This window comes from Podarcis muralis, chromosome 2 (assembly GCF_964188315.1).
Source record: "Podarcis muralis chromosome 2, rPodMur119.hap1.1, whole genome shotgun sequence".
NCBI classification, from domain to species: domain Eukaryota; kingdom Metazoa; phylum Chordata; class Lepidosauria; order Squamata; family Lacertidae; genus Podarcis; species Podarcis muralis.
Window position 1 is genome coordinate 114140439 of NC_135656.1, and position 16023 is coordinate 114156461.

The window sequence follows — 16023 nt, forward strand, 5'->3', positions numbered from 1 at the left end:
TGTGATTCAGAGAATCTCATGAAATGATTAGAAAAATGTCTTTGATATAAACTTGTATTTGTAAAAAACAATAAAAATATTTCAAAAAAAGAGGGAAGTCTATAGATTGACTATGCTTCTGTTGATTCATCATTTGCAAACCCAGAAATAGGTGCTCCTGTTTTTGAAGTTTGCCTCAGAAACCAAACGTGCCCCTGAGCTTCTATTTTTACTGTTGCGCAGCAAATTTAAGTGCCCCCCATGCTATTTAAGGCTTTTTTTCATTTCGTTTTACCCTTGAGCAGCTAATTTAAGTTGTCTCCATCGTAATCAAGGCCTATTTCATCCCATTTGTTCCCTTGCACAGCTAATTTAAGCTCCTCCGCCCCCATCAATATTCAAGCCATTCCTGGCTGCAGTGTTCTGAGGTGACATTTGCTGCTTTAGTTTTTTTCCTATTTTTTGTGTTTTTGTGGCTTTTGCATTTTTGACTGAGGCTTGTTTATTTCTTTTATGATTGATTTATAGATTGACTGTGGAAAGGCATAAAAGCCCCCCATTTAATCAATGACTATCATCAGTGCAGATACAAAAAAAATTAATTTCAATTTTTTTCATCTACAATGCTGTCTTATTTATTTTATGGTACAGAACATTGATTATTGCTTTCTTTTTATGGATCAATGGTCTTGTTAGATAGTAACATTCATGTTACAGTGCTGTTTTAGGGGTTGTTTTTAAAAGTCTGGAACGGATTAATGCATTACTTTCTATGGGGAAACACGCCTTGGTTTAGGAACGCTTTGGTTTTGGAAGACTTCTGGAACAATTAAGTTTGAGAACCGAGGTACCACTGTAACTCCTAAGATTTAAAATCCTGGAGGAAGAAAACCTGCCCCCACTACTTTCTGAAAGGGATTCAAGAAACAAAGAGCTGCTTTGGAGAAGGCCTCACACCCCTTCCTTCTTCCTGTCAGGAACTTCCTTCCATTTGTCTCCTCTCCATCTTTTCCTCTTTCTCCCTCCACCTTCCATCTATCCCTGTCCCCATCTCCTCTCCCCTGGAACTCACCAGATTTCTCCAAGGGTCCTGGGAGGGAATGCTCAGAGGTTGTGGGGAGGGATGCGGGAGACAGCCTGACCAGGTCAACCATCCATCTTCCTCCTGCCATCCTGGCCAGGGTTGCAGGTTCAGTGTCAGCTAGGTTTGCAGGTTCAGCTTCCTGAGGAGCGCAGAAGCCAGAGCAAGTTGCAGCTTCCTAGGAGGGAGGGAAGAAGAAGCCAAGGGAGTCTGAGAGCCCCTGCCGGGATTCTCCTGCCCAAGACATTCTGCTGCCCCTGGAGAAACCCCAACTGGATACCCCCTTCCCAAGATCCTCCACCCATTTTCAAACACCCTTGCAAATTCCTTTCACCTGCCTGTCCCATCTCCCTTCCTAAGGCTGGCATGGTATGTACATTAGTGGCCTGAGAGGAGATCCCTTGGAACTTAAGAGTTAATCTGCAAAGGACTGCTCTGAATACATGGGTGGCTCTTGCATGGAGAAGAAGGAAGCCCCTTGCTTGCATCTGGACCCCCTGGGAGAGGCGGGGTATCTGCCCACTCGTCCCTCTGCCCTCCCTGCCTCCTCCTCTGTCCTCCTGCCCTGCAAACACCCTTTGCTCTTGTTGCTCAGGGGAGAGAGGTGGCTTGTGGAAGGAGCCTTCAAACCCATCCATTTCCTCCTCTGCTCCCCCTCCTGTCCTTTTGGGAAACAGGAGCTTTGGTTAGGAGTAAACAACTTAGACGGCAAGTTCGCAAGATAAGCACTTTGGAGCACTGCTCCTTAAAGAGCAGATTCCTTAAAGAAAAATCAAAGGCCAAACTGGTAGACCTCCGATGGCAGCCCTGTACAGTGGTACGTCAGGTTACATACGCTTCAGGTTACAGACTCCGCAAACCCAGAAATAGAGCTTCAGGTTAAGAACTTTACTTCAGGATGAGAACAGAAATCATGCTCCAGCGGCGCGGCAGCAGCAGGAGACCCAGTTAGTTAAAGTGGTGCTTCAGGTTAAGGAGAGTTTCAGGTTAAGTACGGACTAAGTACTTAAGGAATTAAGTACTTAACCTGAGGTACCACTGTACAGGGAAGTTTTTGATGTTTTTATTTTGTTGGAAGCCGCCCAGAGTGGCTGAGGCAACACAGTCAGATAGACAGGGTGCAAGTAATGAATTAATAATAAAATAATAATAATAATATTCCATCCTAAGCATGTCCTGGTATACATTGCTGGTCAGAGACTCTGTCTCAACCTCTCCCTTGAACACAACAGGGCTTCCTATTTTTACTGTTGTTCTTTACATTTCTATACTGCCCTTCCTCCAAAGATCACAGGGCAGCTTACAAGAAAAAAAAACACAGAGATGCATAGCAGAGTAAGAAATGAAAGTGACAACCCTCCCGCCGCCCCCCATGCAGTTGTGAAGTCCATAGATTGTTTAATGAGCCAAACGCCTGGGAGAAGAGGAATGCTTTGGCCTGGTGCCTAAAGATAAGGAAGGAAGCCAGGACACTGAGGTCCTCCTACGAGGTTCTTCTGCCAGTTCTCTCACTGCGAGAAGTGAAGTTTCAGGGCAGGCAGAGGGAGTTCTAGGTAATGGCGCCCTCACTTCCAGCGTCAAAGGGATAAAGAACTACAGAACTTTTAGAAGACATATGGAGGCAGCCTTGTATTGGGAAGTTTTTAACATTTGACATTTTATAGATGTTGTTAGCTGCCCAGAGAGGCTGGTGAAACCTAGCCAGATGGTCGGGATATAAATATCAAAATTATTATTGTTATTATTATTATTATTGCAAACCTGGCCAGCAATGCCCACCCCTCTCCCCTTGCCCGCCTCCTTCCCTGCAACTCCCTTTGCACCAGATCCCTGCAGGAGGAAGCTTCTCCCCCCCCCTTCCCCTTCAAGGCCCCCTTTAAGGAAATAGCTCCCTTTCCTCCCTTCTCTTTTCCCCGTCCTGGGGCTTCTCATCCTGGACCCCCTCGCAAAGCCCCTATTACTATTAAGTCCTTAATACTGTTATTAAGGCGATCCTGGCCAGCAATGCCCACCCCTCTCCCCTTTCCCGCCTCCTTCCCTGCAGCTCCCTTTGCACCAGATCCCTGCAGGAGGAAGCTTCTCCCCCCTCCCCTTCAAGGCCCCCTTTAAGGAAACAGCTCCCTTTCCTCCCTTCTCTTCTCCCCGCCCGGATCTTGTGCAGGGCCGCCTCTCCCCGTCCCGGGGCTTCTCCTCCTGGACCCCCTCGCAAAGCCCCTTCCCTCCTTCCCCGCCACTGGCTTTGCACTCACCCGAAATCCCGGGCAGCGGGGGCGGGAATGGGAGCCCCCGCGTGGGAGGCAGGGCGTAAGGGCGCTTAATTAGGAGCCTTAATTAGGAAGAAGCCCCCTCCTCCGCCTCCGCACGACGCAGCCCCGCTTCCCGCCTCCTCCCCTCCCTCCTTTGCAAGCCGGGAAATTATCTCTGCTGGTGAAGCCGGAAGTGGAGGCAACTCTGAGGAGGAAGGAGAAGTTTCTCTCCACGCTCAGCCTCTTGTCTGTTATTTGATAATTGGGGGAAGGAAAACCTTGCAGCACCCAACCAATGGGAAGGCGAGGGAGGGAACGTGTGCATGGGGAATATAAGCTCATTCCTTGCCCCAGCTGGACTGTGCCTGCTTTGGAACCCCGCTTTTGCAAGAATGTATTGTCCTCGATAAACTCTTTACTGCCTCACCAATTTTGTTCAGATGATATTTTAAGGAACTGCACTGTGGAGAGATACTTAGGATGGATTGTGTTTTGGCTTGTGTTATTTTGTTTATATTTATTAATTGAATAAAATTTATTTTAAAAAACCTGCAGAGGGGTTTCCCAAAACAAACAAAAAGAACACCACAGCAGTAAAATCAAGAAAAAATTAAAATTACTTCCACGTCCTAAGTATCTGGCTAAGGTAAAGGTAAAGGGACCCCTGACGACTGTGGCCAACTCTGGGGTTGCAGCGCTCATCTCGCTTTATTTTCCGAGGGAGCCGGCATACAGCTTCCGGCTCATGTGCCCAGCATGACCTAGCCGCTTCTGGTGAACCAGAGCAGCGCACGGAAACACAGTTTACCTTCCCGCCGGAGCAGTACCTATTTATCTACTTGCACTTTGACGTGCTTTTCGGCAAGCCCTAGGCTCTGTGGTTTAACCCACAGCGCCACCCGTGTCCCTGGGTATGCTTGCCTAAACAAGAATGCTTTTAGCAGGTGCTTGAAAAGAGTCTAGCAAAGGCACGTGCTTTATTGTAATAGGCGGGGAGTTCCAAAGTGCAGGTGCTGCCACAGTAAACAATGCAGTGCAGATATTATGTGGAACCTGTAGTAGTGCTTGAAACTACTGAAGGGTAGATTTTATTTATTGTGATTTCACCATGCTCTGTATTATCTGAAAAGGAACATTTATTTAAAAAGCAGGACTGCACAGCAGCAGTCTATTCGCCTGCGAGGCTCATCATGATCAGTGGGACTTTTTTTTTTTTTTAAAAGATTTTTATTCAAGATTTTCAAAATACATAGAAAAAGAAAAAAGAAACATACAAAGAGAAAAGCATACAGAACAAAACAAAAATATAACATCCTAGTCCGAATCTTACTTTCTTTACTAATTGGACTTCCTCACATCTTCCGTTCCTGCTTTCCAAATTTAAAAAGTTCTAAACAGCAATTTATCACCTTATTTCAAATACTTATTTATATTTTCCAATTATTATGTTTCCCATTTTACATTTACCTCCAACAAATTTAAAACCTTGATTTTACACATAATATTATTCAAAAATTAACTTAAACTCCGATTTCATTATAATCTCACATTCCTTTTGACTAATTTACTGAGGCCACGCTTATTTTTACTCTTTCACTTTCTTAACATTCGTACAATTTACAATATTTTTGTAGGTAGTCCTTAAACTTTTCCCAGTCCTCTTCCACTGCTTCTTCTCCCAGGTCACGGATTCTGCCTGTTATTTCTGCCAATTCCATGTAGTCTATCAGTTGCGTCTGCCAATCTTCCAGCGTGGGCAAATCTTGTGTTTTCCAATGTTTAGCGATGAGTATCCTTGCTGCCGTTGTTGCATACATAAAAAAGGTATAGTCCTTCTTTAACACCCTTTGGCCGGCAATGCCCAAAAGCAAAGCCTCTGGTTTCTTAGGAAAAGTATACTTAAATACCTTTTTCAACTCGTTATATATCATTTCCCAGAAGGCTTTAACCCTAGGGCATGTCCACCAAAGGTGGAAAAACGTTCCTTCAGCTTCTTTACATTTCCAACATTTGTTATCAGGCAAATGGTATATCTTTGCAAGCTTGACTGGGGTCATGTACCACCTGTATATCATTTTCATAATATTTTCTTTTAAGGCATTACATGCCGTGAACTTCACACCGGTGGTCCATAACTTTTCCCAGTCAGCAAACATAATGTTATACCCAATGTCTTGTGCCCATTTAATCATAGCTGATTTGACCGTTTCATCTTGTGTATTCCATTTTAGCAGCAAGTTGTACATTTTAGATAAAACCTTTACCTTAGGTTCTAGCAGTTCTGTTTCTAGCTTCGATTTTTCCACCTGGAATCCTATCTTTTGATCAGTGGGACTTATTCCCAAGCCGACGGTGCATAAGATGGACTGCAATCCTATGCATCCCTTGCATCCAACTTGTACCTAAAAATCTGCGCAAACCTGCACCAGAGAACTGTAGAGTTGGAAGGTGAGAGCTGTTTCATAGTTCTGCTGGATCTTTTAGAGGCATTTGACACCATCAGCCATAACATCCTTCTGGACCGTCTAGAGGGCCTGGGAGCTAGAGGCACTGTTATACAGTGGTTCCGCTCCTTCCTCTTGGGCCGTGTTCAGAAAATGTTGTTGGGGGTTGAGTGGTGTTGGGGGATGAGTGTTCAGATCCCTGAGCTCTCACTTGTGGGGTGCCTCAGGGTTCCGTCCTCTCCCCATGCTTTTCAACATCTACATGAAGCCGCTGTTGGATAAAAGCAGCAATGCAAAAGCCAGCTGCAAGTGGCTTTTATGCAAAACAGGATGTTATTGTCTGGAGATGTACTGCTGGGAAAAAGGGGCAGTCCATTCAGTGTACTGAGCACCGGATGTTAGCTCAGTGTATCATGTGTCCTGTACTGGAAGTACAGATGTGTGGTCTTCTTCTAGAGACTGGAGTGTACAGACATGTTCCAATGGTTTCTCCCCCGTATAAGTTAGTTGGTGTATTCTAACACATGTGATAAGGCTACACAGGAAGGTATTGAGTAATAAAAGACTGGGCCATGAATTTATTTCATCAGACAAAGTTTAAAAAAGAGGAGTAGTAATTTATGCCTATCACCAAAATTTATATTTAAAGATGACCAAGGAAGATTTGTTGCAATTGAAATTCAATCACAAGGAGAGAAATTTTTGATAGTAGGCATCTATGCACCAAACGAGGGGAAATCGGAATTTTTTAAGAAGTTACATGAGACTCTGATGGACCATATGGATTACAATATGATTTTGATGGGGGACATGGAGTGGTGACTACAAATATGGACAAGGCACAGAGACAGGTAGTTACTAAGTATGGTAGACTACCAAAAACTTGTTTTGACATGACTGACAATATGGATTTAGTTGACATTTGGAGAACGAAGAACCCCTTGGGAAGAGAGGGAACTTTCTTTTCTGAGGCCAAAATGACATGGACAAGAATTGACCAAATTTGGGTAACTAGAGGGCTGGCTCCGAAGACTAGAAAAGTGGAAATCTGCCCTAAAACTTGCTCCGACCACAATGCTGTGAAGATGGAAATGAAACTAACACCAATTGGTTCCTTTAGATGGAGGATGAATGACACTTTGTTTAGGAACGAAGATGTGACTAAGAAGGCCCAAAAAACCTTGAGAGACTACTTTGAGAAAAATATGAACACCACTGTTGAAAAAGAGTAATCTGGGACGCAAGTAAAGCAGCTATGAGAGGATTTTTGATACAACAGAATGCAATTAAGAAGAGAGCGCAAAATGAAAAATAAAGATAAGATTTTGGAGAAAATAAAGGAAGGAGAGAAGAAACTGAGAGTGAAACCAAAGTCACAGGAGATTCTGAAAGAGATAAAGTTATATCAAGTACAATATATGAAAATGATGAACCAGGAAATAGATTGGAAAATTAAACAGATGAGACAAAAACTCAATACCATTACGAATTTGGAAGTGGAGGGAAATAATATACAGAATCCAGTGGAGATCAGGAAGTGCTTTCAGAGGTACTTTAAACAACTATATACACAGGAGACGCAGAAAGAAATGGACATTGATCGTTTTTTGAAAATAAATGGACTACAAAAAAATCTCTCAAGAAAATAAGCTTATGTTGAATTACAAAATAACGGAGCAGGAGGTAGAAGGGGCCAATCAGAACATGCAATTAGGCAAATCTCCAGGGCCGGATGGTTTGACTTCAAGATATTATAGATCCTTGAAAGAATGGTTAGTACAACCTTTAAAGAAAGTTTGCAATGAAGTTTGGAAGGGAAAAAGGCACCAGAGTTGTGGAAGGAAGCTTATATTACACTTATACCGAAAACAGAGTCTGAGAAGGCACAGCTTAAGAACTACCGCCCCATATCTTTGCTCAATGTGGATTATAAAATTTTTGCAGATATCATAACTAAAAGACTAAAAAAGGTTTTAGTAGAATACATAAAGATCAAGCGGGCTTTCTCCCGGGCAGGCACTTGTCTGACAATACGAGGAATATAATTAACATTTTAGAAAAATTACACGTGAATATTAACACCAAAGCAGTTTTGATATTTGTGGACGCGGAGAAAGCCTTTGACAATATTTCCTGGAGTTTTATGAAGAAGAATTTACAGGGGATGGGGGTTGGCCAAGGTTTTGGAAATGGTATAGGTGCAATCTATTCAGAACAAAAGGCTAAATTAATTAATAATAATAATAATAATAATAATTATTATTATTATTTCTACCCCGCCCATCTGGCTGAGTTTCCCCAGCCACTCTGGGCGCCTCCCAATCAGTGTTAAAAACAGTACAGCATTACATATTAAAAACTTCCCTGAACAGGGCTACCTTAAGATGTCTTCTGAATATCAGGTAATTATTTATCTCTTTGACATCTAATGGGAGGGCGTTCCACAGGGCGGGCGCCACTACCGAGAAGGCCCTCTGTCTGGTTCCCTGTAGCCTCACTTCTCGCAATGAGGGAACCGCCAGAAGGCCCTCGGCGCTGGATCTCAGTGTCCGGGCTGAATGATGGGGGTGGAGACACTCCTTCAGGTATACAGGACCGAGGCCGTTTAGGGCTTTAAAGGTCAGCACCAACACTTTGAATCGTGCTCGGAAACGTACTGGGAGCCAATGCAGGTCTCTCAGAACCGGTGTTATATGGTCCCGGCGGCCACTCCCAGTCACCAGTCTAGCTGCCGCATTCTGGATTAATTGCAGTTTCCGGGTCACCTTCAAAGGTAGCCCCACGTAGAGCGCGTTGCAGTAGTCCAAGCGTGAGATAACTAGAGCATGCACCACTCTGGCGAGACAGTTCGCGGGCAGGTAGGGTCTTAGCCTGCGTACCAGGTGGAGCTGGTAGACAGCTGCCCTGGACACAGAGTTAACCTGCGCCTCCATGGACAGCTGTGAGTCCAAAATGACTCCCAGGCTACGCACCTGGTCCTTTAGGGGCACAGTTACCCCATTCAAGACCAGGGAATCCCCCACACCAACCCGCTCCCTGTCCCCCAAAAACAGTACTTCTGTCTTGTCAGGATTCAACCTCAGTCTGTTAGCCGCCATCCATCCTCCAACCGCCTCCAGGCACTCACACAGGACCTTCACCGCCTTCACTGGTTCTGATTTAAAGGAGAGGTAGAGCTGGGTGTCATCTGCGTACTGATGAACACCCAGTCCAAACCCCCTGATGATCTCTCCCAGCGGCTTCATATAGATATTAAAAAGCATGGGGGAGAGGACAGAACCCTGAGGCACCCCACAAGTGAGAGCCCAGGGGTCTGAGCACTCATCCCCCACCACCACTTTCTGGACACGGCCCATAGCATAGCATCTGCAGAAAACAGCAGCAGGAGACTTTTTCAGGTGGTTCGCAATCTATCGGAACCACCTGTACCACCGGGGCCTGGTAGGGACCCCAAGATCTCCTGCAATGCTTTTGCAAAGTTTTTTGCAGATAAAATCGCTCAGATTCAGAAGGAGGTAGACTCCACCGTGGGAGCAGTGCCAGGGCGGGAGAGTGCTAGAGTTCTGTCTGGTCCTGTTACATGGGATCAATTCCAGTCTGTTACCTCCGAGGATGTGGACAGGCTGCTTGGAAAAGTGAAACCGACCACCTGTCTCCTTGATCCTTGCCCATCCTGGCTGATAAAAGCGAGCCGGGAGGGGCTGGGCGATGGGCTCTGCGGGGTGGTGAATGCTTCCCTCTGTGAGGGAGCCTTCCCAGACCCGCTGAAAGAGGCGGTCATTAAACCGCTTCTTAAAAAAAATCTTTAGACCCGGCCAATTTGGCCAACTATCGCCCAGTTTCAAATCTGCCATTCTTGGGCAAGGTGATTGAGGGGGTGGTTGCTGAACAACTCCAAGCACGCCTGGAGGAAACGGACCATTTGGATCCCTTCCAATCGGGATTCAGGTCTCACCATGGGACTGAAACTGCCTTGGTCGCGCTGGTTGATGATCTCCGGCGGGCTAGGGAGAAAGGTGAGAGCTGTTTCCTAGTTCTGCTGGATCTAATTGTCAACAATGTGGTTACGGAAGAATTTAAGTTAGAGAAAGGAACACGACAAGGTTGCCCAATTTCTCCTTTGCTTTTTATATCGGTCCTGGAGGTCCTTTTAAATATGATTAGAAGGGATCCATTGGTTAAAGGTATACAAGTCGGAGCTAAACAGTACAAATTGAAAGCATTTGCCAATGATCTGGTATTGACATTACAGGAGCCAGAATCTAAAGTACCAAAAGAGTATTGGAACCGATTCAAGAATTTGGTCAGGTAGCGGGATTTAAGTTGAATAAGATGAAAACAAGATTACCATAATAAAGGACAAAAGTGGTAAGGACCTAACAGAAGCAGAAGACATCAAGAAGAGGTGGCAAGAATACACAGAGGAATTATACCAGAAAGATATGGATGTCTCGTACACCCCAGGTAGTGTGGTTGCTGACCTTGAGCCAGACATCCTGGAAAGTGAAGTCAAACGGGCCTTAGAAAGCACTGCAAATAACAAGGCCAGTGGAAGTGATGGTATTCCAGCTGAACTATTTAAAATTTTAAAAGATGATGCTGTTAAGGTGCTACACTCAATATGCCAGCAAGTTTGGAAAACTCAGCAGTGGCCAGAAGATTGGAGAAGATCAGTCTACATCCCAATCCCAAAGAAGGGCAGTGCCAAAGAATGCTCCAACTACCGCACAATTGCACTCATTTCACACGCTAGCAAGGTTATGCTTAAAATTCTACAAGGAAGGCTCAAGCAGTATGTGGACCGAGAACTCCCAGAAGTGCAAGCTGGATTTAGAAGAGGCAGAGGAACCAGAGACCAAATTGCAAACATGCGCTGGATTATGGAGAAAGCTAGAGAGTTCCAGAAAGACATCTACTTCTGCTTCATTGACTATGCAAAAGCCTTTGACTGTGTCGACCACAGCAAACTATGGCAAATTCTTAAAGAAATGGGAGTGCCTCATCACCTCATCTGTCTCCTGAGAAATCTCTATGTGGGACAAGAAGCTACAGTTAGAACAGGATATGGAACAACTGATTGGTCCAAAATTGGGAAAGGAGTACGACAAGGCTGTATTTTGTCTCCCTGCTTATTTAATTTATATGCAGAATACATCATGCGAAAGGCTGGGCTGGATGAATCCCAAGCTGGAATTAAGATTGCCGGAAGAAATATCAACAACCTCAGATATGCAGATGACACAACCTTGATGGCAGAAAGTGAGGAGGAATTAAAGAACCTTTTAATGAGAGTGAAAGAGGAGAGCGCAAAATATGGTCTGAAGCTCAACATAAAAAAAAACGAAGATCATGGCCACTGGTCCCATCACCTCCTGGCAAATAGAAGGGGAAGAAATGGAGGCAGTGAGAGATTTTAGAGATTTCTCAGGAGACAGATGAGGTGATCTGGCACTCCCATTTCTTTAAGAACTTGCCATAGTTTGCCGTGGTCGACACAGTCAAAGGCTTTTGCATAGTCAATGAAGCAGAAGTAGATGTCTTTCTGGAACTCTCTAGCTTTCTCCATAATCCAGCGCATGTTTGCAATTTGGTCTCTGGTTCCTCTGCCTCTTCTAAATCCAGCTTGCACTTCTGGGAGTTCTCGGTCCACACACTGCTTGAGCCTTCCTTGTAGAATTTTAAGCATAACCTTGCTAGCATGTGAAATGAGTGCAATTGTGCGGTAGTTGGAGCATTCTTTGGCACTGCCCTTCTTTGGGATTGGGATGTAGACTGATCTTCTCCAATCTTCTGGCCACTGCTGAGTTTTCCAAACTTGCTGGCATATTGAGTGTAGCACCTTAACAGCATCATCTTTTAAAATTTTAAATAGTTCAGCTGGAATACCATCACTTCCACTGGCCTTGTTATTTGCAGTGCTTTCTAAGGCCCATTTGACTTCACTTTCCAGGATGTCTGGCTCAAGGTCAGCAACCACACTACCTGGGCTATACGGGACATCCATTTCTTTCTGGTATAATTCCTCTGTGTATTCTTGCCACCTCTTCTTGATGTCTTCTGCTTCTGTTAGGTCCTTTCCACTTTTGTCCTTTATTATGGAAATGTTTGTACGAAATGTTCCTTTCATATCTCCAATTTTCTTGAACAGATCTCTGGTTCTTCCCATTCTATTGCTTTCCTCTATTTCTTTGCATTGCTCGTTTAAGAAGGTCTTCTTGTCTTTCCTTGCTATTCTTTGGAAATCTGCATTCAATTTCCTGTATCTTTCACCATCTCCCTCGCATTTTGCTTGCCTTCTCTCCCCCGCTATTTGTAAAGCCTCATTGGACAGCCACTTTGCTTTCTTGCATTTCCTTTTCATTGGGATGGTTTTCGTTGCTGCCTCCTGTATAATGTTATGAGCCTCCATTCATAGTTTTTCAGGCACTCTGTCCACCAGATCTAAATCCTTAAACCTGTTCCTCACTTCTACTATGTATTCATAAGGGATTTGACTTAGATTGTATCTTACCGGACCAGTGGTTTTTCCTACTTTCTTCAGTTTAAGCTTGAATTTTGCTATAAGAAGCTGTTGATCTGAGCCACAGTCAGCTCCAGGTCTTGTTTTTGCTGACTGTATAGAACTTCTCCATCTTTGGCTGCAGAGAATATAATCAATCTGATTTCGATGCTGCCCATCTGGTGATGTCCATGTGTAGAGTCGTCTCTTGTGTTGTTGGAAAAGCGTGTTTGTGATGACCAGCTTGTTCTCTTGACAGAACTCTATTAGCCTTTGCCCTGCTTTGTTTTGATCTCCAAGGCCAAACTTGCTAGTTGTTCCTTTTATCTCTTGTCTCCCTACTTTAGCATTCCAATCCCCTATAATGAAAAGAACATCCTTCTTTGGTGTCACTTCTATAAGGTGTTGTAAGTCTTCATAGAATTGGTCAATTTCAGTTTCTTCAGCACCAGTAGTTGGTGCATAAACTTGGATTACTGTGATGTTAAAAGGTCTGCCTTGGATTCGTATCGAGATCATTCTATCATTTTTGATACAGTACAGCCATCGCCACTCTTTTGTTGACTATGAGGGCCACTCCATTTCTTTTACGGGTTTCTTGCCCACAGTAGTAGATATGATGGTCATCCGAACTGAATTCACCCATTCCCGTCCATTTTAGTTCACTGATGCCCAGGATGTCAATATTTATTCTTGCCATCTCACTTTTGACCACCTCCGACTTACCCAGGTTCATGGTTCTTACATTCCAGGTTCCTATGCAATATTTTTCTTTACAGCATTGGACTTTCCTTTCGCTTCCAGGCATATCCTGGAAGAATGTAAAATTACAGTATATGAAGATAAATTATTAGGATAAAAACAAAGATGGAAAGGATTTGCTGAAATATCTAACTCAACTAGAATACAAAAAAGGGAGGTGCGAGGAGGTCAAGGAAACAAGCAAATGAAAGATAAGTAATGGGAAGGTTTGATTTTTTTTCTTTTTTTGTTTTTTCTTCTGTTTGTTTTTACTTGTGATGTATTGTCTTGTTTTTTGCTTAATTTGGTGTTTTCTCTTTTTCCTTTTGTAACCTTTAAAACTTTAATAAATGTTATTTTTTAAAAAATAGTTGGTGTATTCTAAGTGCTCTACTGCAGCTGAAGTTGGTGTCTTATAAGGTGTCGATATGGACTGAAGCTTTCCACATTCTTTCCACATTCAGTACATTTAAATGGTTTCTCCTGTGTGAGTTTTTTCGTGTTTTCTAAGTGCTTCATTTTGACTGAAACACTTTCCACATTCAATACATTTAAATGGTTTTTCCCCTGTGTGAGTTCGTTGATGTCTTCTAAGGTATCTATTTTGACTGAAGCTGTTTCCACATTCAATACATTTAAATGGTTTCTCCCCAATGTGAGTTCGTTGGTGCATTCTAAGTGTTTCATATCGACTGAAGCTCTTTCCACATTCAATACATTTAAATAGTGTCTCCCCCGTGTGAGTTCGTTGGTGTCTTCTAAGGCTTTCAGTTAGACTGAAGCACTTTCCACATTCAATACATTTAAATGGTTTCTCCCCCGTGTGAGTTTTTTGGTGTTTTCTAAGTGTTCCACTTTCACTGAAGCTCTTTCCACATTCAATACATTTAAATGGTTTCTCCCCTGTGTGAGTTCGTTGGTGTATTCTAAGTGCTTCATATCGACTGAAGCACTTTCCACATTCAATACATGCAAATGGTTTCTCCCCCGTGTGAGTTTTTTGGTGTTTTCTAAGTGTTCCGTTTAGACTGAAGCACTTTCCACATTCAATACATTGAAATGGTTTCTCCCCTGTGTGAGTTTGTTGGTGTTTTCTAAGTGCTCCACTTTTAATGAAGCTCTTTCCACATTCAATACATTCAAATGGTTTCTCCCCCGTGTGAGTTTTTTGGTGTTTTCTAAGGTTTCCACTTACACTGAAGCTCTTTCCACATTCAATACATTCAAATGGTTTCTCCGCCGTGTGAGTTTTTTGGTGTTTTCTAAGGTATCCACTTACACTGAAGCTCATTCCACATTCAATACATTTAAATGGTTTTTCCCCTGTGTGAGTTCGTTGATGTCTTCTAAGGTATCTATTTTGACTGAAGCTGTTTCCACATTCAATACATTTAAATGGTTTCTCCCCAATGTGAGTTACCTGGTGCATTCTAAGTGTTCCATTTTGACTGAAGCTCTTTCCACATTCAATACATTTAAATGGTGTCTCCCCCGTGTGAGTTCGTTGGTGTCTTCTAAGGCTTTCAGTTAGACTGAAGCACTTTCCACATTCAATACATTTAAATGGTTTCTCCCCCGTATGAGTTAGTTGGTGTTTTCTAAGGTGTTCACTTCTACTGAAGCTCTTTCCACATTCAATACATTGAAATGGTTTCTCCCCTGTGTGAGTTCCTTGATGTTTTCTAAGAGTACTATTTTCCCTGAAGGTCTTTCCACATTCAATACATGCAAATGGTTTCTCCCCTGTATGAGTTTGTTGGTGTCTTCTCAGTCTTCCACTGTGACTAAAGCACATCCCACACTCCAGGCATTTAAACTGTTTCTTTGTTCTTCCCAATGATTTCACAGATGACTCCATAGAATTCTGGCCATCATCTTCCTCACCTGTTTGGGAGTGGGGGGGCGGGGAGAGTCCTGTTAAGACTTTCAAGAAAGAAAAGAAAGGAACTAACAAACACGTCAATCCCAATATGCACCGTCTCTTATTTTAACAGTCTCCATTCTCCACTGTCCTCTCTTACGTTCCAAACTTCTAGGAATGTAGATGTGATAATGGCAAGAATGAGACATGATCACTCCATTCACTTAATAAAATGTATTTATGTTATAATTTATGGTGGAACTGGCTTCTTAGACACATCTCTGTACAGTGGTACCTCGGGTTAAGTACTTAATTCGTTCTGGAGGTCCGTACTTAACCTGAAACTGTTCTTATGCTGAAGCAGCATTTTAGCTAATGGGGCCTTCACCGCCGGAGCACGATTTCTGTTCTCATCCTGAAGCAAAGTTCTTAACCTGAAGCACTATTTCTGGGTGAGCAGAGTCTGTAACCTGAAGCATATGTAACCTGAAGCGTATGTAACCCGAGGTACCACAGTATTTCTCTTTTTCCAGGGAGGAAATGATCACAGGCTTGAATAGCAGTCTCTCCTATGACTAAGAAGTAAAACTTTTGTGTTACTATGCCACATGTAACTGTAAAAATATTGCAATATATTAGAACAGGCATCCCCAAACTTGGCCCTCCAGATGTTTTGGGACTACAATTCCCATCATCCCTGACCACTGATCCTGTTAGCTAGGGACATTGGGAGTTGTAGTCCCAAAACATCTGGAGGGCCAAGTTTGGGGATGCCTGTATTAGAACATAAGAAGAGCCTGTTCGATTGAGCAAAGGCCCCCCTAGTCCAGCATCCTGTTCTCACAGTGGTCAACTAAATGCCTGCAGTAAACCAGCAAGCAGGATTTGAGTACAAGAGCCCCCTGCCTTCCTGTGCTTTCAGTCTAATCCTCTTTTTCAAGCTATCCAAGTTGTTGGCCATCACTCCTGTAGGATGGAAGTCCATAGAAATCCATTTAGACTATTGCTCATATCTTGGGCAATAGAATAAAAGGTGTTTTAGCAGAAAAAATTCATCACAAGCAGGCCTGCTTTCTACCAGGACGTCAGATGAAGGAGAATATAAGGAATATAATTGATATTATTGAATATTTGAAAGTAAGAAATGAGAAAAAAGTGGCCTTAATGTTTAT

General features: G+C 43.3%; 2 protein-coding genes across 2 annotated transcripts in view; both read right to left on the reverse strand.

Moving 5' to 3' along the window:
* Window positions 1–4385, reverse strand: part of LOC144326467 (uncharacterized) — a 36496-nt gene extending 32111 nt beyond the window's left edge. The window contains exons 1-2 of the mRNA XM_077923019.1: window positions 3310–4385; window positions 1052–1238 (exon numbers count right to left, since the gene is read on the reverse strand). Coding sequence (XP_077779145.1) covers window positions 1052–1151 — 100 coding nt within the window. The 5' untranslated portion in view covers window positions 1152–1238; window positions 3310–4385. The remainder of the gene's footprint in view (window positions 1–1051; window positions 1239–3309) is intronic.
* Window positions 4386–6300: 1915 nt separating this feature from the next.
* Window positions 6301–16023, reverse strand: part of LOC114592269 (uncharacterized) — a 37002-nt gene continuing 27279 nt past the window's right edge. Inside the window, 1 exon segment of the mRNA XM_077923067.1 lies at window positions 6301–14768. Coding sequence (XP_077779193.1) covers window positions 13460–14768 — 1309 coding nt within the window. The 3' untranslated portion in view covers window positions 6301–13459.